The 25,168-nt window shown below is 36.7% G+C and overlaps 1 protein-coding gene across 1 annotated transcript in view; it reads left to right on the top strand.

The window, feature by feature from the left end:
• Positions 1-25,168, top strand: part of ARHGAP42 (Rho GTPase activating protein 42) — a 175,678-nt gene that overhangs the window by 98,806 nt on the left and 51,704 nt on the right. Inside the window, exons 5-7 of the mRNA XM_074860209.1 lie at positions 12,480-12,581; positions 17,030-17,140; positions 24,250-24,354. Of these exons, the coding sequence (XP_074716310.1) occupies positions 12,480-12,581; positions 17,030-17,140; positions 24,250-24,354 (318 nt within the window). The remainder of the gene's footprint in view (positions 1-12,479; positions 12,582-17,029; positions 17,141-24,249; positions 24,355-25,168) is intronic.

The following is a 25,168-nucleotide window of genomic DNA, read 5'->3' as shown; positions in this document are numbered from 1 at the left end:
TGGTAAATTTTGTTTGTGACAGGTGTAAGAAAAGCTGAAAATTTGAAAATTTCTTCAGATTATATAGTGTTTAAAATGTTTGTTATTTCATCTTGACATTTGTTGTTTCCCTCTGGATTTCAGTGTCTGTGTATAGAGTCTTCTGTGAATTGACCCAGATCCTAAAATTTGGAGGAGCTGGATTGTGCTTTATTGACTGCAGCTGTCTACTTTTCCCTTTATAATTTTCATTTAATGAAAATGTATAGTATAGAAATTATTTTTAGAATAGATCAAACGTATTTTCACTTCAAAATATAGCTATTCAAATACACTTATGAAAATAGGAGGCTGTGAAAGACCTGCATCAATGTTGTAATCTCTATTAAAATTATTTTTTAAAATGTAGAAAATCATTTAGTGCTATGGTATGACTAGCCACTGCTTCTTTTATGCTTCTGTATGTAAAATATTTGGGAATTTTCAAAAATCATGGTGAAGAGCCCCGTGTGCACACACTTCATCTTTTCAGGCAGTCTTATTTTCTTCTGTGGAAATCCATACAATTAAGTTGGGAGATATGTCTGGCTGAGCACCTGGACCCAGAGGTTTTTTGAAGAGACTAATCTACTTGGGACAGCTCTTTTCATTGTGCAAATGGAGCAAAATTATTTTCTGACTGCAGTTTACTTCCGTTCAGTAACTGTTTCATTCAAAGTTGAGAAACTTTTAGGAAGTTAGCAGGAAAAAAAAAAAGAGAACAATCCTAAAAGGTTGTTTCACTCCTAGTGTATTCCTTTAAAAAAACAGAGCAAATACTCAAATCTCATAACTAAAAGTTTATGGACACAGTGATTAAAAACTGTTGGTTCAATCCAGTAACTGCAGGTATTTGTTAGTTAAACCAGTTAATATTATGTGCAAAGTCTTTTAATAAATTCTGTTAAATGCTTTCTTTCTGTTAAGTTAGTATGACTGACTGACTGACTAAAACCAGTTTCTGCACTTTAATAAAATTCTAATTTGCATGCAGAAGAAAACAGATATAAATTAAGTGTATATAAATTAGTTCTCTATTGTAAATAGGAAATGTAACTTAATGTGTTCTGCCATAACATTTAAGAATTAAGGTTTATAATAAATGTGTTAATCACTTGAATTGCTTAAGTGAGTATGCAGTTTTGCCTTTGTTGGCAAAAAGAACCATTTATTTTTTAGAAAATCTACGGTTAGTAAAAAAACAAAAAACTTAGGTAGCAATTTTCAGCCCTTTTACCGCAAAACAACAAAAGAACATCAAAATTGCAAGAAAACATGGACATTTGCTAATTAAATTAAGGCTTTTTTGTTGCTAATTTAAATCAGCCCACTGTAATCAGTATCACAGGAAGGATTCAGGAGGTTGCATCCTGACCCCGCACAGCTGCTGGAATCCTGCTGGTCTCCTGAGCCATGATTAAAAGTATGAGCAAGGACATTCACCTCCAAACTTAATTTCCAGTTCATGGGGGAACTGAACTTCTTATTGAATGCTTCGAGGCATGGAGGCTTTGGCAAATATTCTCAATTTTAAAAAAAGAAAGAAAGAAAAAAAAAGAAAATAAAGGCTTGTCTCAGTAGGATACAGTAGCTCTACTTGTCTATTATGTCCTTTCTAGCCTTGCTCTCAGCTGCAGCGTGGAGAGGATTACATTCCACGCATGAAAAACAGGTCTCAAGGTTGTTGATGAGACTCTTCAAGAGTCTCAAGGAGGATTTAAGAGAAATATAGGAAGTGGCCAATTGCCTGTGGCACAGAGCAGGACAGGACTTGGAGGAAGCAGAGATTTAGTATTCTGCTCCCTGCACAAGGTGTTGATCTTCATTCAGCTAGTCAAAGGCACCTACTCCCCTGCCCTGCCCTGTGCTCAAAAAAAGACTCCACCCTGAATTTTGGCATCCTTTATCAAAGCAAATTCATCATGTTTTCAGAAAGGCAGCTGCATTCTCTTACCCTACAAGGATTGCTTCAGAGTTGTGCTCATGGATGTGGCATAGTGCCACAGCTGTACCAAACACTTAACACTTAAATCATGATGCTTTTTACATGGGTATAAATTAATCTGTTAATCTTATTGTGTTACATGTTGGGGTTTTCTTCAGCAGTCTTGGGGAAAATGAAGATCTCTTTCTCCATTGCTTCCCTTTCTTCTGTGGTGTATATAGCAGCATAAATATAGATCTATTATGTTTGGGCATTAGTCAGATGATGTTGAGTCTATGGGTCTTTAGTTCACACCTATGGCAGAGTTGCATTTTCCATTCTAAATAGAAAATCATTTGATTGGGACACTTGGCTGTATTGCCAGGTTAGTTTCACACTTGGTTTCCCTTGTCCAATATCTTGTTTTATCTATGCAGCAGGTTCTGCAGGGGCCTGGAAATACACAAACTTGCCCTCTCTTACCATCGTAGCAATTTTGCTTTTGGCAAAGCGAGTATCAAATAGCTCTATTCCAAAGTAGTGGGTGATAGTATCTGGAAAGTACCATTTCTGTACTGTAACAAAAGATGGGCATCATCACTTAAAACTTTAATGTGACTTGGTGTAGATACGGGAGCACCAAGAGCTCCATTTTTCTACCAAATGAACCAGCTTCATTATTTCAGGATCTTTCAGCCTACAGTAGGCACCACAGAACCATTTGTTCCTGTGGAGCTTGCCAAGAAAGATTGGTCTCAGATGGTTGTTTTGATGAGAAGATCATCCCTTCCTAAGAAGTAAACTGAGAGCACTGGTTGAGCTTAACAGCGCCACTGGGGAGGCATGACTCTTCACCCCAAAGTGATAGTTTGTGTTCCTTTATCAGTGTTGTAAGAGGGACTCTGAAAATAGATGCTTTCAAAACAAAACAACTTCTGACATTAATCCCAGACTGTTTCCTTTTTTTTTCTGTCTGTAAACAGCACAACTTCCAGTTGTGTTTATTAATTTAAAAACTTTCTCATAGCATGCTTCAAGTTCTTCCTCAGATCAGCATTGTGGTCCCGTTGCGATGACATGGAAGGTGGTGTGGGACTGTGAGCTGTGCTGAACGTGCTGCTGGTGCACTGAGATCAGCAATGTCATCTGGTTGGTTGGCATAGATGGGACAGAGATTCCCAAAGAGTGTTTTTAAAAAGAAATTACTACTTAATATATTTTTATCTTCTGCTTTTGAGATAAAGCAGTGAGTATGTGACGTTATAAGCTAGTCTGTCGGAATTGCTTTATTTAATGACATTATGTTCTTTGCAGCTTTTTTGCATTTTCTTTGCTTTAAGCACACAAAGGAAAGAAGATAGTTGCTAACCGTGCAAATGAAATGGCCTCTTCGTACACATTTTTCGTTTACTGGCCTGCCAGGACATTCCTGAAGTACACTTCATTTGTGAGGGAATCTAGCATGGGAAAGGAGGCATGGAGAACCTGAAGCAGCAGTGTGCCTCCGTGAGCAGGAAAGAAAGACGGTGCTGATGGAAGCAACACAGACGAGGAGAGCAGCAACATCAGGTGTGGGATGCCAACAAGGCAGCTGCTCAGGAAGTGGGTGATGGCCACTTAGGGAGAAGTTGGAGGAACGGACAAAGAGAAGCAGCGATGGCAGGAAAAGGGCTAGTGGTGGAGACCAAGGGAAGCTGTTGACTAGTATAATGCAGTTTTAAAAATTGGATGTTCTTTTTGTACTTGAGAAGTTTACTGCTCTGAATTTTATGATGAAAACAAGCCTTACTGTCAAGTGCAAAGATCATGCTACAGAAGCTGTCGTGCATGTAGCAGCCCGGCACTGTGCTTACACTCCACACCTTTCTTTAGCATCTCTGTGCACTTACGTTAGTAACTGTAGAGCCAAGTCTATCTTCTCTGTCCTTAGTATGAGAACTAGAGAATCAAGGACAAACCTTTTTTCAGTATTGGAACAGCACTGGATAACAGGTCAGTATGACTGCTGAACTTGAAAGGCCAACTTCTAGCTGTCTAAACGTGGGTGAGAAGCTGAGAGACTTGTCCCTGCTTAGTCCAGGTGCTGACGTGGAAGATTAGGCAAAAATTGGAGCTGGTTGTGTTCCCCTTCAGTATGATCCATTGTAAATGTTGCTTTTCTTATGTCTGCACAGTCCATGTGTAGCACTGTTTGCATCAAAGAGTCACTACAACCCACCAGACCTATGCAATGGTGTTGTCTTTTCCTGTAAACCTTCTTTTCTTTATGTTTGCCCCACTTTGTCATTTGAACTGAAATGAATTTGATGTGTGTGGAAATGAAGCAGAAACAATAAAAGGCATTGTATTTTATTTTGTTTTAAATGAACTTCAGGAATCTCTATAAGCTTGTCTTGGAACTAGATAATGAGAATAAAAATACAACTGCTTTCTACTCATGTAGAGAAGCTTTCCTCTCCTGTCTGATTTTATAAGCATTAATGTTAACAGGTTTCCATGGATAGTGTTGCCAGCTCAGTGACTTCAGTGTTCTGAATATTCTAAATCACAACATGTGTCATTGCTGATTGACTTTTGGTTTTGAAGAGTAGCATGCCCCAAATCTGAGTTGGTTTCTTTCCTTCTATCATGTAAGCGATGACTTAGGATTGGGTTGTATCTTCTGTTGTCATTTACTTTCTACTCAGCATATATAACTATATTGATTTATACCAAATACCTGCATTGCTTATGACATGAGCAGTTTATTTCGTATGACTTTTGATGAAGTAGACAGAGTTAACTGAAGCTTCTTTCTGAATTCCTAAAGAGCATGGGTAACTTTCTTTTTAAAATCATTTAAAGTCACAAGCTTTTGTACAGGAACAGGAGACTTTATTGCAGTTATCATAAAAAATTTTTGACTTCAGAAAACTATCCTAAACCTGCTTCGGAGAAGAGTTTAAAAAATCAGTTTCTGCTGTTCTAGAGAGCTTCTTCATATTATTTAAACAGTAACATGCTAGTATGCTAAGTAAGGTATTGCAACAAAAATACTTCATATTTAGTAGACACTAAAAACAATAAAACTACATTACGTGTGTAGACTTACCAATCCTGCTGTTTGGGCAGGGATTTAACAGATTCCCAGACATCTAGCAGCTACTCCTGGAATCGGCAAATGCCAAATAAACTTGAGACAGCTCTGCAGCTGAATAACAGGGAGTCTAATGTGTCCTGCTTTGCGACCTGCCAGTACTGGCAGTTTTGCGTGTCTTCACAGCAGTGCTGGGAACTTTTAATATTTTTTTCCATTTCAAGAGAGAATTTTTTGGAGAGAAACAAATGACATCCTACACACACATTTGTTCATTTAATAGTAGCTGCTTCTTAATTTGAACAGAATTTTAAATCTCACAGAAATAGTGAAACTTTACTGCTTTTTTTATTAGTCTCCACTGGTAAGTACCTTCTGTCTGCACACATCTGATGGAATTACATAGGGAAGTATTAGGAAATGGCTGTAGGATTCTCCTCTTTCAGGAAACACTTTTGAAAGTACCTGATATTTGGATCCATCAAGGCATTAGAGAGGGGAAAAAAATTTTTTTTGAGAAGTTTATCAGCCTACAAGTAAATTATCTCTTGCAGAGTTATTCAGTATTTTACACAGATGTGAACTCCATCCTAAACTTAAATTAGTTTTGGATTGTTTAAAGTATGTTTTAGTTTTATGCGTATCTTGCCTGATTTTAATTGAGGTTATTTTTTAAACTGCCAGTTTTTAATATCTGTCTTCATAGCTTTAAGGCTGCTAAACACTCTTGTATTCCAAGTTTATTGCCTTGTTATACTTCATAGTTGCAGTATGTTCTTTTTCTTATAACCATTTGTGTCTTACACCATAATCTTTTCTGGATATTCATGGTTTGCTTATGGTTGTTCTTTTTTAGTAAAAAATTGATTTAAAGATTTGTAGTTGTTAGGACGTTTAATTTTCTACATGATGCAGTCCACTTCAGCTTGGAAGTGTTTTCACTAGCAGTTACGAGTTAACATAAGTAATAATTTATGACTATATTAACCCTATTTGATGTTGAGCAGCAATCATTTCATTATAAACTATGATATAACTTTGTTCCACTTCATATTATTTGCTAACAATACATAAATGATTCCCTTTAACCTCCTAGCTTTCTCATAGATTTGGAGAAACCCTGTAGCCTCAGAATATGTTAAATTCTGATTGGAGGAGGAGGGAAGGAGTTTTCCTTTTGGAAGATCTCTTTTGGCCTTATCTTGAACTGTGAGCATTGACATAACAAATCAAAATCTCTACCAAAAAGAAATTCCCCCCCCCCCAATCCAGATATCTATCAAAATGCAGTCTGATGCCTATGATAATTTCAATTTTATTAAAACCAAACAAAACCCATCCCCCACTCCCACCAACCACCTCCATGAGAATTCTAAGCAAAACCTCAGGCAAAACAAAATGGAAGGTGAATTTATTTCTTTCCTCCTCAGCAGAGTTGTGAAACTCTGAGATCTCACATTTTCCAGGAAATCCATAGGATCTGAGCTCAAATTAGTCTTCCCAAGACTAAGTTTAGTTTATTTTCTAGCCTACTTTTCTTTGTCCTACTACTTAGTAAAAGAGGATCTGCCAAATTTACAACTCTAAACAGATTCCAGTAACTTTGTAGAAATACGTTTTGAGTTTGTGTTTGGAAGATAATGAAGAAGGTGGCTTTGAAAAATATATCTGAAGTCTAAAATTCCAGCAATGAACCATCTCTAGTGTGTTATTATATCAACATTTTTGCAGTTGTCAAAGAGAAAGAAAGGGGATGTGGCTTTATTGATCTCTATGGAGTTCAACATTGCCTTCAGTTTCTTCCACTGACAAATGTGTCTGACTTGATCTATATTTGAGTCTTACTATTGCATTTCTGTGCAGGTTTCTACAGTTTCTGCATCTCAGCTTGAGTTGGTGAGAAAAATATGTACTAATTTTGGGTGGGGAAAAAAAAGAAATCATCACAGCCATGTTTCACAATGTTCACTTGTTTCTTAATTAAGTAAGGGATTCTCACTGAGATTTTTTTCTCCAAATAGTTTCTTTGCAATGTTTTCTATTTTCATTTCCTTTCTTGATCCTTTTAAAATCACCTCTTACAAAACATGTTTATTTTATGGTTGCACAAGGATATTGTTATTGAAAATGAATCTGAACTAAATGTGCAGGGTTTTTTTGTTTTAAAGATTAGCGTGTTAATGTTTAAATGTGATTTCTGGGACAAACAGAGTAAAAATATTTTAGGTAGGGACAGATGTAAGATTAGCTAAGATATGTTGTTAGATAAGTATAGCACCAAAAGTCATTGCAACTAGAAAAAATGGGAAGAAATGAGAAGGATGGCAAAGACTCTATGAAAAATAAAGAGAAATACTTTATATAATAATTCTGAAGCTACATGTGACAATTTGGGCGTAAAATACTGCACGCAAAGTAATGGCAAACTTAGACCAGTAAAAAAAAATAAATCTGATTTCCTGATGTTCCTACTGGAAAAGATAAGTTAGCTTCAAAGTATAATAACTCTGTTTTACATCCAAAAATACAACTTGTGGTTAAAATTTGTAGAAATCATGCCAGCAATTCATTGCATGTATGTGATTAGTTACAGCATGGAATCAAAATCTTTCTGAACAGGAAAAAAATTATCTGATTCAATTGAGTCAGATAATTTTTAATTGATGTCTGATCTTTTCAAGCCATAAAACAAGAGGTATAGGAGAACATCTTTTGAGTTATACTTCTAACTGGCACATCTGTAATTAGTGGTATGTTGAGCAAAATATATTTCTGAAAAGAGAACTTTCTCTTCTTGGAGATTGTCTAATCAGTTTAGACATAAAGCTATGGAGGAAAACTAAGCGGAGAGAGCAAAACCAGGAATTAAACCTGGATCCAGTATTACCTCATGACTTGACTCTGTCGAGAGGATACTGGAAGTTAGTAAGACTCCATTACATGCTAGAAGCTGAGCATTTGGTTAAGGGCTTTTCTAAAGGAGTTGTTAGAAATTTGAAGCATTTAAAACTGTAAATATTTTTTAACTGATTTAAGGCTTAGTGACCTGACGCACCAAGAATGGCTAAACAACTATAGAAAGACATGTACAGTGTTTAGAGTCTGTGCAACTTGGTCTATACAAAAGGTATTGATGACTTACACATCAGTGTAAAATACGTAGAGGATTAGTATTTTGTATTTTCTCTTTTTCTGTGTTTAGATTTTTTTATTGCATCCTCTTAATTATCTCATGGTTTTTTATACGTTCTTGCCGATATTTTGACAGAAATGATTGATAAGTTTCCAGGGCAAGGAGAAAGAATGAGGATTACTTGCAGGAAGGATGTGCAAGGAAGAAGGGTAGCTGGAGGCTGAAGGGAGTAAGAGACATAGTGCAGAGATCAGGAATAGCATCTTCCTATTGGCCATGTTATGCTTTGTGTCATGGCTGGTGCTGTCTGTTCTGGTAACAGTACAGTATGAGCTTTCTTATCCATCTTTTTTCTCCCTGGGGTTTGATCCAATGTGGAATCCAGAGGCAGAAGCAATCATCTGTCTCCTAAGCTTTGAGGAGACAGTTTTGCATGGAAACTTTCTTTGTAAACCTCCTGGCATGTGCAAAAGCAGGATTCTCAGTCTCACAGGCACAGATTGCTGGGACCAGGATTCAGATGATTAATTTGGGCAGCAGCTGTGTCTAAGAAAGTGTTTTGAGGGTTGCAGAAGAAAAGGCTAAAGCTGGAATGAGGTAAGTCTCTGACTCCACTTAGGATGCGCCTGTGTGCTGTGAGTCACCGACTGAGTGTGCGAGGTGAGAGTTGTCTTGGCATAAACTGAAGTGTTTCTTCTCTTCCAGAAAATGAATCACCTGCTTCTGAGTGTGTCTTTTTTTGTTAATGTCTATGAAATAAACAGTTTGCAGAGGCTTCAGTACACTAAAATATGTGGTTTTTCTGACATAGCAGAGGACCTTTCAAGCAAAGGGAACTCACCTGTTGGGACCAGTATTTTTTAGACTTTTCCCAGAAACATGTCGTGAGTGATACGTACAGTGCCAGAAACATTGTCCTTCTGGCACTGCAGCCTTATTACCAGAAGTATCACTGAGTAAAAACACAAATGCAGTCAAAACTGTCAAGTGATCTTTATTCTCAGTCGGCTTCTGTTTATTCTCCTTACTTTGTCCGCTTCTAGTTTTGAAGGGAGAAATTTTGTTGTGTTAAAATCTGGAAAAAAAGGAAGATGTTAACAGGATGTGCTGCCCCTGGAGACACTGTGCTTGGGCCAGAAATTGTCCTGCTATCAAGGAAATTCCAAACTGTTATTTTCTCTTTAACTTAACTCATGTAGAAGCTGTGAAGGTAGTGGTTGAGCGGATCTGTTACAGCAGAGAGGTGCAGTCTAGGAGGGGACCGGCACTACTGGCAGAAGACCAAGAGAGCCTTCAAATTCTGTGTGTCCTCACAGGTGGTGCCACAGAGATCTTCATGAAGCTTCACGTGGGATACAAGATGCCTTGCAATCACAATTAGTTTATTTGAAATTTTTTTTCTTGTTCTTGGGCGAGTTGTATCTGTTTAGATGTGATCATTTACTTCCTGTGTTTTCCTTTTTACATATAAAGAGAATAAGTAATGTGATATTCACAGGTTTTAGTGTAGATGTTAGCACAAATTATAAGTGGCTGGATTTGGTACATTGGGAAACACATTAGATATGTAAATGGATCCTTCTTGGCATTGACGTGCATTTGATGTGCTCTGTGATAGAAGAGGAGCTATTTCAGGTGGCCAAGTCCCATTTTCATACCTTTCTCTTTGGTGCTCACCAAGCAGATTAGACTTCAGACTTCTTTGCAACTATTGTTAGTAAAGATAACGTTAATGTGAGCTCAGGTGGCTGACCAGACTTCAGATCATCCGTCACCTGTTTATCAACTTATTTCTGAGACAAATAGTTCATGAGGCAAGAGGAATACCTACTGCTCATATCATCAATCTATTAGGGAAGGAATTGGTGCTGACCTGGCTGGGCTGGATGATTCCCAGTCTGATACAGGGAATTCTGCAGGAGTTTTGCCCGTGGCTCCATGTCTCATTCCTTCAGTCTTGCCTCTGAGGCAGCAAAGAGAAGCACAGCGTCAAGCCCAGATGTGCAGCATATGTCATCTGCACCCAGGCCTCATTGTCAAAGGCCATGGCAAGTTACTTTCTGAAGTAGATGGCCTCCTGGACAGTGTATCCACCATTGAACTCCAGCAGCCTCTGACCAAAGGCTTCAATATTGCGATCAGACTGACTCCTCTCTCACCTTTGTGACATGGAAAAAAAATTAAAAAGTAATTTCTCTTTGTGATTTTCATTGCATCAGTTGAGTTTGCCCTTGACTTGGGCATTTCCTCAAGGTGGTGACTTTGCCTCCTGTGTCACCTGGATTTTATTTTTATTATTATTTTCAAATAATCCAGATAATTTTTTTTGTCCAGCACCTTAACACCATTGTCTCAGAAGATAAGACAGTATGCAACTAACTGCACCTTCTATTCAAAAGATACGTATCTGTGGTGTGTGGTCAACTAAACTGAATTTCTATTTGTGACTAAAGGAGATGTTGAAATACTCAGGTTGCTCTTGCTTGATCATAAAGACCTGGCACTTCAGTATTCCCCAATAAAACTGTGGCTGTAGAACCAACCCATGATTTCAGTCCCATGAAAGTTGATTTTTTGGCTAATCGGTCATTTGGCAAGTCCTGCCTTCTTCTTCTCTCTTTCTTTTAAGAACGTGATTGGAAGATAATTCATATATCTTCTTTTCCCTTGCTAGGCAAAATACAAGCTTTTTTATTTTTTCCTTTTTGCCTTTTTTTACTTATATCTGCATAGCTGCAATTAAATACAGAAGGCATTGGGAATTTTTCTGTATTGTTAATTAATATTTTGTTGGGTCAAGTGCCTTCTTTTCCTTATGATGTCTTTTGAAGATATTGTGAGGTGATGAGAACATTAAAATTGTGCATATTTTTCATACTAAATATATTTTAACTTTTTGCAGGATAGAAAGTATTTGATGTGGTTTATAACCTAGTATAATTACCACTGTGAACTTTAGTCACTGGAGCTAATCAGTAAGGGGTTTGTTGTTACAGCTGGTTAATAAGTTTTCATTCATGACGTTAAATTCTTCCTTCCATTTCTTATTTCTCTGACTGACCTGACTTTCCCATGATATGGCAAAGAAAAACAGGGTGGTGCTACAATGCAGGCTAGTTATTTGGTTTTGTATATAACAATTTCCAGGGAGAAAGGGGTTGGGAAAAGAATCACTACCGTTCCAAAGATGATCTGATGTTACTGAATTATGTCCGCTAATTAGTTTTTCCACCATTAATACCTTTTGCACATGTGTAAGTAGAACTAGTCATCTTGAGTTTTCTTTGTTTTCTCAAAATATTCAACTTGTTAATCATTAGAAGGAATCATTAGGACTTATCTAAGATTGTAAAAGTCACTGGCAGAGAGTTCCTCTTAATTAGAGGATATATAATTTTATAATTAAAAATTATTTTTTTAACATTAATAATGACTCTGATGGGATATTTATTTTAATACCTTCTCCTATTTCCTGAAATTTTACACTTCTTGAAAGATAGAAAATCTTTTGAGAAAGCTGTCTTTTTCTTAGATTTTGGGTTTAAATTTCAGAATAGATGATTTTAAAAATTTTGAAGTATAAATTTAAATTAGATTACAGAGAATAAGTTGTTTCTTAATTTACTCGTGGTGGTAGCTTTCTTTTGCATTATCGTGTATTAAAGTAATCTTGTGGTAGAAGTGTGAGGATAGTCTGCACATGATGGGAAAAACTTAAGAGGAGTGGGAAAGGAAAAAGGCAGGATAACTGTTTTAAATGAGACAAGCTTAAATATTCAGACACATCAAAACATTATTGGAAACAGAGTTTTGGACCGGTTTCCTTTTGCAACCAATTCCTTTTCGTTGTGCTTTTCCATCATCCTCATATTTTAAGAATGAGGGTGGAAAATAAGCACATTAGTCTTAAATGCAAAAGATAGGCCTATATCATCATCATATTTGTTATACTCACCTACCTCTTCCACAATGTTTTTATTCAGCAGAGACAGTGTGACAGGCAGGTACATCTATAAATCTTGGGAAAGATTATTTTTCATTAAAAGTCTGCTTAACAAGATACCACCTACCTAAAACCTCATGTATTTATTATGGGAAACTATGTGAGTGTGTTGTATAGGTTTATTATTTATGGAAAAAATCCTGCTTAATATTGCATTTAATAACTGCTTCAGTCCTCCTAGGCCCAATTCAGATTTGAACCCTAAAAATGTAGGAACCAACAAAAATGGCTTTATAACCAGGCATATTTTGGCACCTATTCTTTTTTTTAAAGTTAGCTGTGATATTTAGTCAGATACTTTACTTGGCAATGTTTTGTTTTTCAGGATGGGAAGAAGAAGTTTGACAAGGAAAGTGAGAAGTATTATTCCATCCTAGAGAAACACTTAAATTTATCAGCAAAGAAGAAAGAATCTCATTTGCAAGATGTAAGCACTAAACACAGTATTACCCATTTTCACATTTACATAGAGATCATAACAAACTTCACGTTCTCTTCACGACATGCTGTATTTTGTTAATGTGAAATTGTGGTGATTTCTTGTAGTCACGCTTGTTGTGAATATAAATTCTTGAGTAGGATTAATATGACCCTAATAAGAGTTAAATATTTTAACAAGGCTCATGTCCAACATTGTGTACATCAAGTACAGCTAATGTTTATTGGTTGCAACAACAGAATTATGTTAAATAAAAATGTGATCTTTATAAGGTATATGTGAAAGTCAATTAATTACTTGCTTTTTTTTTGCTACTTAATTTGTTGCTTGATGAAGTTATGCTTGTGTTTCACATAAATATTAATCTGGAAGACTGAACTGAGATCACTTTAATGATGCTTTTTTATGCTTCTGTTTTCCTCCTTTTCACCTTATTCTGAGATTGCAGCATCATGCCCTGAAACTGTATCCACAACTTCAGCTTTGAAGAGTCTGTATGACTAATTCTTTTCTGTTAAAAAAAACAAACCATGAAAACGTCTAGTTTAACAGGAGGATTTCAGGGGTTTTCAGTATGCTGGTAGAAATAATTATGATTTTTCTTTGAGGCAAATTACAGTAAAACCAGCAATTTGATATCAATGACACCTTGGGATTTGTGCCAAAAAATTATTTTGATGGGATTACTCTTGTCACAGTGACTCTTAACATGGGTATTAGTTTGCAGATGGAGTTTTCACAGATGTGACCATCACTCCGTCACAAATTGTAGGATTTTTTTTTTATGTTTACCAATAATACAATTAGAATTAAATGACGCTTAGCAATTCAAAATTTGTAATAATTTTTATATTCCTGAATTGCTATTGTTCTGTCTATAATAATCAGTCTAGATAAGATATTAATTATGTAGGATTAGTTAATTGTTCCACTTTTATGTCAAAGTTTTACATCTTTCACTTTTCTTAAATGATCTGTGTATTGATGCAGCAGTTCTGTTAGAGGCTAAGCACCAGCTGAGAAAAAAATAAATCAATTTCTTATCAAAATGTGGAAAAATGAATGTAAGCACCAATTTACTCTAGAATAGAAATAAAATATAAAATGAAATAAAATATTTTACTCTTGAGACATAAGAATAATTACAGTCTAAAAACAGCAACTGAAGTGAAAAGTAACAACTGTGAATATAATAAACTGTGGTAGAATAACAATGGATTTGGCTCAAGTATATAAACTAATGGAAAACCAGAATAAATTTTTCCACTGTGTCCTTAAGTAACATCTCTGGATTTAAAAATCTTGTAACCGAGGCTGATGTTTTTTGCTTTTCTGGATGCCCCATTTGTAAAGCTCCTAAGGCATAACTTGTCATTTCTGCCTTCCCGGTTTTATGCAGCTATAGGTATGCTGAATCAGCAGCACAGACCCACCATAAGTAGAAGGTACAATAGCAGAGCAGTACTAAAAATGTTAACCAGAGAGACTTTTGGCCTGTATCTGTATCATAAATAAAAGGAGGCCAAGAACCAGTTCCTGGCCCGACATGTTGATTCACATCCAGAGTGGTTCAGGTGAGCCCCATGGGTAGCCGATCGCTCCAGGACAGGGTTCGCTGGAGCAGCCCACAGCAGAGCCAGAGCACGAGCAAAGAACCAAGCGGTGCTGGCGACTGGGGTTTAGTGCTCCCTGCAAGTGAAGGGAACACCTTGCCTCAGGCTGACCTCATGCATTTAGTGAAATGGGAATACCATTTTTCGACTGCTACTGTCACACTGAAAAATATTACTCCTTTTTTAACCCACTGTTTCTTTGAATTGTTGAAGTTTCTTGGTACCCCATCACATTATGTGGGTTAAAGAGTACTGGGATGAGCAAAGAGTAGTTCTTGTACCATATTGGGCTGTTTTACATATCTCACTTGAGTGCAATTGAGAGCACCTTAATTAGGCTTCTAAAGTTTGATGGTCTGAACGTATTCTATAGAGAGTGGTTTGCATATATTCACCTAATTGAAATGTGTTGGATATTTTAAGAGCCTGCAAGACTGCTTATGCAGTTTACATAGATGATTAGACTTTTCTCCTTTAGCATCAGAAAGCAACTTCATGATACTGTCTTTTCACTGTCTACTGAAGTCCACGGTGGAGCAGAAAATAGTCAGAATTGAGGGATATGAAAAAGTTAATTAACTCATGATTTTATTTCTCTGAAATCTGTTCCAGAGTCATACATAAATACAGAGCAAAGGCTTCAGTCTCCAAGCTTATGTGAAGTTCTGGTATACATTTTAGTGATATCCTACGTCAATGAAAATATTACTCAGTATAACTAGATATTATGCAAGACTCAAACTCATATCTATCAAATCTTTTTTTTTTTTTATGTACAGTTTGAAGTCATAGAAAATCATGTGAAAATCCTTTCAGCTTTTGAAACTTTAAAATCACTTTCAAAGTGATTCTTACAAATCTAAATCCTCTGTGTTCACACAAATTCATAAGCTTCTACAGAAGGTATATTTTGGAAATGATGATTTAGTCCCCATACACTAGTGGTGATTATGGCCTTAATTTAGGAGCCCATCCATATTTGAGATGGCACTTGGTTGTCATAAGTATCATTACAACTACAGTCTGCTTAAATGCTGTTCAGAATAGAGATGGATTTAATTAGGTGTTTAAATACTTTTTCTGAGTCAAAGCCTGAAAGAGCTCATTTCTGAAACTAGATTCTATTATTTGCTTACAGTTAAATGTGAGAGCTGAGGTCTGTCTCAAGTGCTTATTGATGGCGCTTGTGTGAGCGAGGGCTTGCTGGATCATGTCCCAGAGTGGTGGCACCTGGTTCTGTTCAGCTATGCAGCATTGCTTTTATGATATATTTTTTGCAAAATAAAACTGGTAACAGAGTATCAGAGAAAACAGTAGCCAAACACATTTATGAACGGCACGTGGCAGAGTTAATTCTCTGGTAAAGCACTTGATTGTTGGAATTGAGTGCGTGATTTCTGCTTCATAGTATTAGTTTGTGTACTTAATTTCCTGATTAGTTTTTACAGGTGTGGGAAGGAAATGCTAGTACTGATTCATTTGAAACATATCATTGGCACCCACGCTTTGAAGAAGTGTTAGGGCAGTGTGCTAGGGAAGTGGATCAATATTGTTAAGAGTCTGTGTGGCCAAATCACGATAGTAGCATGTCCTTGACTAAAGAAGCAGTGATAATGATATATGGTGCTACTGGCGATCAAGTCCTGCCTGAAGGAAAACACTGACTTTTTGCATTTGTACTGTTAAAAGTACTAAACCTCTTTTATGATATGTTTGCTGGTTTAGTGTTTGCTGTCAAGGAAGGACAACATCTAGCTTTTTCAGTTTTCCCATATTTGTTGTTTCTAATGCCAGAATTGAACTAGAAAATAAACAGAAGTGTACTGCTCTATTTTAACTGCCTTACATCAGAAATAGCTGAACTAGTCTTACTGATATTGTCAATACTTGATAAAATTTCTTTTTGACCTAAGAATAAAACCTAACTAATGCAGCCCAAAAGGGATTTGCTTGAGAAAATGGTTTGTTACAAAGAAGGATTCATTAAAATGGAGTCTGTATCTCTTCTTTAAGCATTATCCACATACTACACTGCTCGACTGTTAGGTCCCTCTCCCATGGCTTGTTTAAATTGAGGATAAAAGCCTATTACTCTATCAGCTGATAAGAGTTAATTCTTTAGCTGTTTATGCAGAAGACACTGTTTTGGTTCTGTATCTTCATGTCGGGTGGTATTATTCAGGCACTTTTGAGAAGTATTGCCTTGTAGTTGTGACATTGGAAAATTAAAACATGAAAAATAATTGATTTATGAGGTTAAGGACTTAAATATGTTTAAGTTTCAAGAGTATGTGACTCATACTTTGAAATCGTAATTTGCAAGATGTTGTTGTTAAAGACAGTCTATTTAAAAAAGAAAATACCTTCTTGGGAAGGTATTTGAAGCTGAGAAATAGATACGATTTCACTTAATGCGATACTCAAACATTTCAATAGAAATCATTATCTTCTTGTCCCTCCTTAATTCCTATCCTAATCTCTTCTATTTCTTTTTCTAAACTTGCCATATACCAGAGACAGAGTTCCTGCTGCCACCTTTCTGTATTTTGCTCCAGGCTCTCCTAAAAACTAAAATATTAAAGTGCAAAAACGAAGCAGAAACCAAAAAGGAGTGGGGAAAAGGCATGAGGCTGAAATGTGTAGTGTTAGCTTCTTAAACTTGCATTTAGGTATTTTAAGTAGGTATTCTAATTTTCAGGAATAAAACTGAACCCCATGAAACTTGTAAATAATGTTATGGGAGATCTGTTTGTTAATGACAAAATCTGTTTTTAAAGCAATCATGAGAACAAATTAACGTCTATATTTAATTTTGTCTTTTAGGCAGATACACAGATTGACAGAGAACATCAAAACTTTTATGAAGCATCACTAGAATATGTTTTTAAAATTCAAGAAGTACAAGAGAAAAAGAAATTTGAATTTGTAGAACCTGTAAGTTTTATGTTTTATTTTCTTCTGAATACATGCATTTAAAGCTGAAAATTAAATTTAAAATATTTATTTTTGCTCCCTTTTTAAATTGTGATTGCAGGTTTTTGTATATAGATAGACATTAAGACCTTGGCTTGGGCACTTCATATGTTTATTAAAGGATTATATAAGAGTACCATATCTACTGTGAAGTGAAATGTCTGATGACTTGGAGTGTGCATAACGTTTTAATGGGACAACATGTAATGTTGTGTCTGTGCAACACATAATGGACGTTTCCTAATACCATGGTTTCATGGCTGAAATTTTGAGCCAGTTTTTGGATTTAAACGTTCCATGTAGGCAGTACACACATATGTTTTTCCAAGTTATATATGAAATGAAGTGAAAAATCAGTTTTTCTGTAGGATAGGTAAGTTTATTTTTTTTGTTGGTGGAGTCATTTGTCTTTAGTTTACTTTGCACATAAAAGCAAGCATATGTTGATGCCATAAAAGAGGAAGATAAAGTTGTGTTTCAAAGTCAATATTTAGATCTGGGATTTTCTCCTGGACCATGCTTCTGCCCTCCATCCCTAACTATCTTCTGGGTCAGTCAGTACCAAAAGCTGCTTCATTATGATGTGCTAGTATATTTCTGTCATATTAGTAGTATTACTACCGTTCATGTCATACAGGACTAGCTTGCCAATTGCCTTATTTAGTTTGTACCTGTAGCCCTTGACAGAACTTCCAATGTCATCTGTCCCTTCCCATTAAGCATACTGAACATAGCAGAGCATCAGTTGTGAAAGAGGAACATGACAGGTATAACTTTTTCTCTCTCCACATCATCTTCCAGCTCCCTTGTAACTAACCGAAGCAGCACTCTTTGACTGTGAAACAGGTTGAATTACATCTCTAACACCCAATGTCACCAAGAAGAGCTTCTCAGATGCCTCCTTTCCATGAGATGAGAATGTATTATATAGTGAATGTTTGACATTGATGCAAACTAATGAACCTGGATTCAGCAAGCAGTACTTAGAGAAATCCTATCTTTACAGCTGCCAAATCTTAGAGACTAAAACTTTGCTCGGATTCCTAAATAAGAACATTTTTTTACTTGTCACAGATTAATCCAGAGTGTGTCTCTGTCTACTTCTACAAAACTGGAAAAATCTAGCAATCTTGACTTAGCTCTGACCCTGGTATAGGAGACTTTATGCTCCTTTAAAGTAATAGAAAATTTCTGTATTGAGAAGACTTTGTACATCAGGAAATATTATTGTGCAATTACATATAGTTAAAATACGGCATCTTTCATCCTATGTGCTAGACAGAGAGGAAAAATAAATTTTATTTTATATATTTTAGCTGGAGATACTGAGCGTTATCCTTTTGACCAGGAGCTGTCCCAACACTGTCAGCCATCACAGCAGCAGCTATGAATTACCAAAATGAAAGAGCAATTTATCAATTCATCAGTGCTGATACTGAGTAAGCAAGCAGGGGAGGTTACTGGTAAACTCAGTCTTGTGGACGTGGGTATTTTTGTCACCAGGTGTACACATCCAGTAGGTAAAATCTACTTTTGAGTGGATCATTTGCCATCCTGTGTCAGATCAGTAGGCATTTTAGCCTGGTATGCTGTTTCTTGCACATAGGTCATTACTTGATGTTCCAGAGGAAGGTACAGGAGATACTCTGGTGACTGAGTAATGATAGCCCTTGCAGGCAGTGTCTTCTGGCTCCAGGTGTGAATTTTTTATAATCAATCTGAATATAAATGGAGCTTAAATTATAACGTCAGTTATAAAATTTTGAACCTTCAAAATTCTTAATTTTTTGTTTCTAGTTTGTTGCATACAACATGCTAGAATAAAAAGCATTCACTAAAACCCATAAGGCAAAGTATGCCAAGTGAATTATAATACACAGTCTTCAAAATAGGCTTTCTAAAATTGCAGAGTTCATGTAAGTGATGTTGGAAGTATGAGCACATCCTCCTACATGCAAGTAGGTAAGGACAAAGACTAGCACTTTAAAATCACATGTCAAAAGAATTGCCATATTACTCATTCTCCTCTGTGGGCTCTACAGATGTTCAGATGCTAGAAGATGCCTGGTGGTGTGTCTGTATAGACATTCCTCCTCAGGAGCTCTGCTGGTTGTGGGGCACTCTAGTGCGTGTGCTGCTTTTGTCTCTGATTTATCAGCTCAATGTCATGTCTCCATGTAATTCTTAGTCTGATGTGTTAGTAACAGACTCTTTGAAGGAGAGTTTAACAAAATGAAAGAAAGGCTGTTAGTGCAGTGAAGGAGGAAACTGGGGTGCCCATGTGGAAGAACGGTAAATTCATGACATCAGAATAGAACTTCAAAAGCAAACGATCTGCTGGAGCTCTTTCCAAGATCTTCAGTTTGTCTGTGCCAAAAGATAAGGATGGTCTGGGAAACCAGAGTGGGAGAACTATTCTAGCAAAAATTGCCAGGTGGGTTACACCTAGGACAGTAGGACAGTAGAAGTTGGTAAGAGTGGAGTTATGTTCCTTCCTGGAGGAGAGTGGGGAGAGATTTTAAGGTACAAAATGCTAATGACTCATTGAATAGAGGATTATAATATTTAGAGTAGACTTTTGCAGCTGCTCCACAGGTCCTGGGTTTCTCTGCTGTTCTCTGCATCTTGTTTCAAGGTGTTGCTAATGTGTACTAATGTAAGTAACTGACAGATGCCTATTTATGATCCTCCTAGATCTTGATTGTATCCAAGGAAGAAAAAAACCTAAAGCTTTTCATACAGATTTAAACAATTTAAACAATTTAAACTTTTTCTCAAGGATAAATTAGTGTTAAGATTTACTTTACAACAAGTTAAACAAGAAAGCAAAGGCAGTGACAATAATCTCTCATCCTAGCTTTGCCCTTGTGGGCCCAGAGAATCTAGTCCAAATCAGTGACGCTTTCTGAGGATGTTATGCTTGTCAAGAGGAATACAAACACCATCTTAGAGCTCCACTTTGTCCCTCAGCGATGCCAGGACTTCCTTGGCCTGTAGAAATCAGGGCACAGAGTTCATAAGCAGTAAACTATCTGAAATGTGAGGAGTGGTCCATTAAATGTCACAAAACCCCAGAAGTGTTTTTTTAAAGAGAAAAAAAAACACCCATCAACAAACCCTGCTTGTAATTGCATGAGACTTCACTGTGGATGTTAAACTCAATTTCCCCTTTCTTGGATTTTCTACATTATTAACTACATTCACTTTAATCTGATGAATAAGTGCTATCTACTTATAAATAAATGAAACCAGGGAGACAGGGACTTCTGGCTGATGTGCTGCAGGCCAAAGGTTAAATTCCTCCCCTATCCAAAACCTAAGTACAGTCTTCTTCCTGTGAGAATGAAATGACCAGGCAGACTTGAGGTCACCAGCTCTACATAAAAATAAATAAAGTCTCAAGAAGTAGTTGGATTTTGTTTCAGGTTCTGTGTTGAAATCCTCGTGGCACTAGGGTAGTGAATAGCGTTATATTACTGAGTTCAGACCTTGCTCTTTATTGATGTGACCGATTAAATACTCAGAATGAGGTAACTATAAGGCACTTGTTGAAAAGAAAAATTGTTGATATGAAAACATCAGGCATTGTATGTGATGTTTGGTGAAACAAGTCACCTCTTTATATTTGAAGACCACCTTGAAAATACAATTCAGTAAACCTTTTTTGAAAGAAAAAAGGACTGGTTTTCTTTATTATTTAGTACAAATATCTTTAAAATGATAAGCCTGCCTTTAGCAGTGGTACCACTTCTAACACCAGCAACAAGAAAACCCCACTGTGAACATAAGCTTAGGGCAAAGTCCTTGGCTTCTGTATCTCTTCCGTGCAGTGCTATGGCTGTACCTGTCCTGATAGGAGTGGTTGTGAAGATGCCTTAACAGCACAGGCCTGTTGGGTACAGGGTCTTTTCTAGTGGCACATACATAGAAGCAAATACCATCCTCAGTGACAGTTGTTTCAACACAGAACTTGAATAGGCTGGTCTAGGGATTGCATAAAATAAGTATATTTTTACTTTTATTCCTATTTTTCTAAGTGCTCAGAGAGTATTTGACCAAGAGAATCACAGGGCCAGATCCTCTGCAATGCACAACTGCCAGAATACCTGAGGTGTACTTTAACTAAAATGCATTCAGAATTTTCTCAGGTTTTTTTGCTGCTATTTTTTTGCTTTCTGATAAATTCAGCTTTGCTGCCATCTTGTGTTAAATATTTTCCTTGTCAGTATATCTCTGTGTACTTTGTAAAAGCGTTTTGTATTGTGGAAAATGGTTTTCTTCGAGTATTGAAGCTGAAACTTAAACAGTTTATAGTGCATTCTCCTGAAATGCCCTTTAAGCTGATCTTCAAAATTCAAGCATAAGCTGACATACTGAAACTTTCTCCCATTCGTGCTTTTATTGTAATTTTGGTGTGTTCTAACATTCTGGTCTGGCTGCAGTTTTGCTGTGCGCTCATATTACTCCTGCAGTGCATCTTTAGCTGAAAGGGGTGGGTTTGGCAGCAGGCTCATACTTACAGGTTAAGTTAATCCACATCCTTTGACTGGACCAAGTCAAAGTAAGCACAGGACTAGTTATGCTGCTGTATCTGAAGGAGCTGTAATTGGGGATGCTGATGAGTATCTGGATCTAGTCTGTGGGCACGAGCTTTGCACAGCTGGAGCCAGAGCAGAGTCTTAGTTATAATTACCTTACTTATTTTATACTTTATTCGTAAAAAAGGAAGACTGGTTTTCTTTCTTCACTTTACTTTTTCCTTTTTTTTCTTTACTTTTTTTTTTTTTTTACTTTTTATTTCTTTCATATAATTCTTTCTAGAATTGCATTCTAAACCTTAAAATTAGAGAACTATTTCTATCCGTTCACATAATTGGAGCTTTTTAAGATAAAGTGTTGTATCTGGACCTTCGTCAAAGCCCCTTGAATAACCAGTAAGAGACTTTCAGGCCCAGGTCCTTAGCTGCAATAATGATTTCAGCTGGACAGATGATCGTGTAAAGCTGAGACAATTTACTGTAGAGCCCTTCACTTGACTGTGTTGCCTTCATTGTTTGTTTGGTGGTAGGATGTGGTTCAGGAATTCACACCCCTTGTAGAGGCCCCACAAAAAGTGTTTTTTATGACCAATGATCTTCTCAGTTCTTCAGTCTCTGTGGCCAACTTACTGGGCAGCCATGGGCTTTCACCACCTCTGCCTGAGGCCACGGTTTCATCTGATCCTGCAATACCAGTAAAAACCAAGGGTGAAGTCCTTCTCCCAGCCATGCTTCACATTTCTATTTGTGCCAGCACTTAAACGGTCTGTTAACCTCGAACTGCTTTAACTTGCTAATGCAGCAGAACAGCAGGCTTCCTGAGGCAGAGATGCTCACTGAAGGGCTCAGTGATGCCAGAGCTGACACAAGGATGTGCAGGATGCGTGACAAGACTGAAAGGGGAAAGAGAGGAAGAACAGGAAGGGGAGAGCAAGACTTCAGTCTGGTAGCAGCAAGTCATCATGTTAGCTTCTCTGCCCAGAGTGCTGCATCCTTGATCTCTCATCTGTCAAACTGTGGAATTTTGCTCGTTAAAGGGTGTGGAATGTCTTGCGATGCTGCAATCGATGGGGCTCTAAAATTGCAAACCGGTATTTTAGCTATTCCTCTGAAATATATGTGTTACCTTAGTACAGCAGTCTCTTAGCAATAGGAAAGAGGGAGGCAGGAACAATTTAACTACATTTCTTCAAGTAGGGCTGATTGTAAATTTAAAGAAAATATAAACACACTAAAAGCTACATTTTTAAGCTGTTTCACTTGCAATAATCTGTGGTACTGGTAACACAAAGAAAAGTGAATTAAATATGAATGATGGCGTTTTTGTTGCCTGAGTCTAGGCTACTTCAGTAATCGATGGAGAGAGATAAATGTTTCCATTGGATCATTCATCCCATCCTGAGAGAGAAGTCTGAAAAAGGAAAAAGAATTATGCTCTTGAATACCTGTGGTTTTTTACTGAGTTTAGGAGGCAGCCTGGACAGCCAGTTACTTAGCCTAGGTGATTGGCTTTTCAATGGCAGTAATATACTAAGATAAATCTGTCCTGTTGTTACAGCTTTTGTTATTGTACATCCAAGTTAATATCTCCTTTTATTTCTTCCTTCTTTTTTTGTAAACTAAATTATATATACAAAGAAAACAGTCTATAATAAAAAATTAAATGCTTGTTATTTAATAGCAGATAAGACGACTTATGGCAATGTCAAAACATTTTTAAAATTTAGAACTGAATAAGTTAGAAGGCCTTAAAAACTAATAGCTGGTAGCAATGCTTTAACTGAACAGCTACAATCTAGTTGCACTTTTTACTACTTAAACATTATTTTAAAGCAAACTTTGAAAAGAATTTTCACCTGGATATGTACAGACTACAGCTGTTCTGTTGGAGTCAGTCACAGACATAGCAGATAGAGTTTGCATTTTGTTCAGAGCAGGAAGAAATAGTCTGGATTTCTTGTGTTGCATTAAGCTATCCAAAACATACTTTCAAGAGTTTCACTTGTGGAAAATAGGTCATAGCCCGAGCAATTACTATGAAGAAAGTGAAAAAATATTTTGAAGAAAAAAACCTCGAACTCTGAAAGTATGAAGTTGGAAAATGCACACCATCAAAGACTCCAACTGAAATACTGGATAAAATGACTAGGACAGTGAATTAAATTATTATGGAAATCACAACTTCATGACGCAAAAGCCTGTTTAGCACATTCTTTCTTAAGATCTGACTATGAATTCATTGCTCAGCAAAGCTTTGCTGTTGCAGGTAATGAAAGCTTAGAGTGTTCCAGGAGCTGAGACACAGAATGTTTTTTGCTGATGGTTTGCCATATTTTGCTGCTGAAATCTAATAGAAAATCAACTGTCCTTAGTTTTTGCTTTCTAATATTCACCTGAATAGAAAAAGAGTGTAACAGTTGCTAAGAACTACTTTTTCACTACCTCAGGCAATACCTATTCCTTATAAGTTAGTGTATCACATTAAGACGGCATGTTAAAAATACATGATGCTTCTTAATTTTGCCTTTTCAGCTCTTGGCCTTTCTTCAAGGATTATTTACGTTTTACCATGAAGGATATGAACTGGCTCAGGAGTTTGCACCATACAAGCAGCAACTGCAGTTCAATTTGCAGAACGTAAGGATGATTTGCATTTACAACATTTTGTTTGCTAGTTTAATTTCAGGATATTAATGTAGACTCTTAGCGCTTTATTGAAACACTAAATCTTGCAATGTTTTCATAAGCTGAAATCAAATTAATATATGAATAGGTAAAAGGGGTTTTTTGTAAGTTTAATGTAATTAAGATTCCTGTCAACAAATAACTTTGGAAAAATTAATCTTCAGATAATTAATTTGTGATTTCCAGGTCAAAATTTTGGGAGCGAGAACCAGCAAAGCAGGACAGCAGCCAAGTTTTGATTAGAAAACAGAGTAGTCCACATAGGTTTAAACATGTGCAAATGCTTTCTTAAGAATGGGGCCCATCTTCTGTAGTAAGTGGATGTCCCAAAAATGCTCCAACTGGTATAGAATGATGCAGTTTGTTTCTTTAAGATCGCAGATTGCCACAAAAAGCTTGTCCTGCTGTATGCTAGGTTCCCACTGTATATAGAGCATACTTGGGAAGCTGTTCTCTAGCTGTTCTCTGGAGCATCAAATAATTAGTTGGGCCTTCCTCCATGGTGAGCAGCTTTCACAAGCGTTAAGTTCCACTGGAGTAAAGGATATGTTGTTTGTGTAGAGAGTTACTCTCAACTGAGCAGATGGATCTCTTGCTGTAGAGTGGTCTGAATTTAGTAGTAAGAGCCAAAAATTGTGTAGCTTTCAGAAATAACAAAAATGCATTTAATCAACATACTTTTCCGCTCATCGTAACTGCTGTATACAAGTGTATATTTACTTCACTGTGTAACTCAGATGTTACACTTCCAAGGACATATAAGTAA

The sequence above is a fragment of the Strix uralensis genome, chromosome 2, assembly GCF_047716275.1.
Source record: "Strix uralensis isolate ZFMK-TIS-50842 chromosome 2, bStrUra1, whole genome shotgun sequence".
Taxonomy (NCBI): Eukaryota; Metazoa; Chordata; class Aves; order Strigiformes; family Strigidae; genus Strix; species Strix uralensis.
This window is presented reverse-complemented; position numbering and strand designations above follow the sequence as displayed.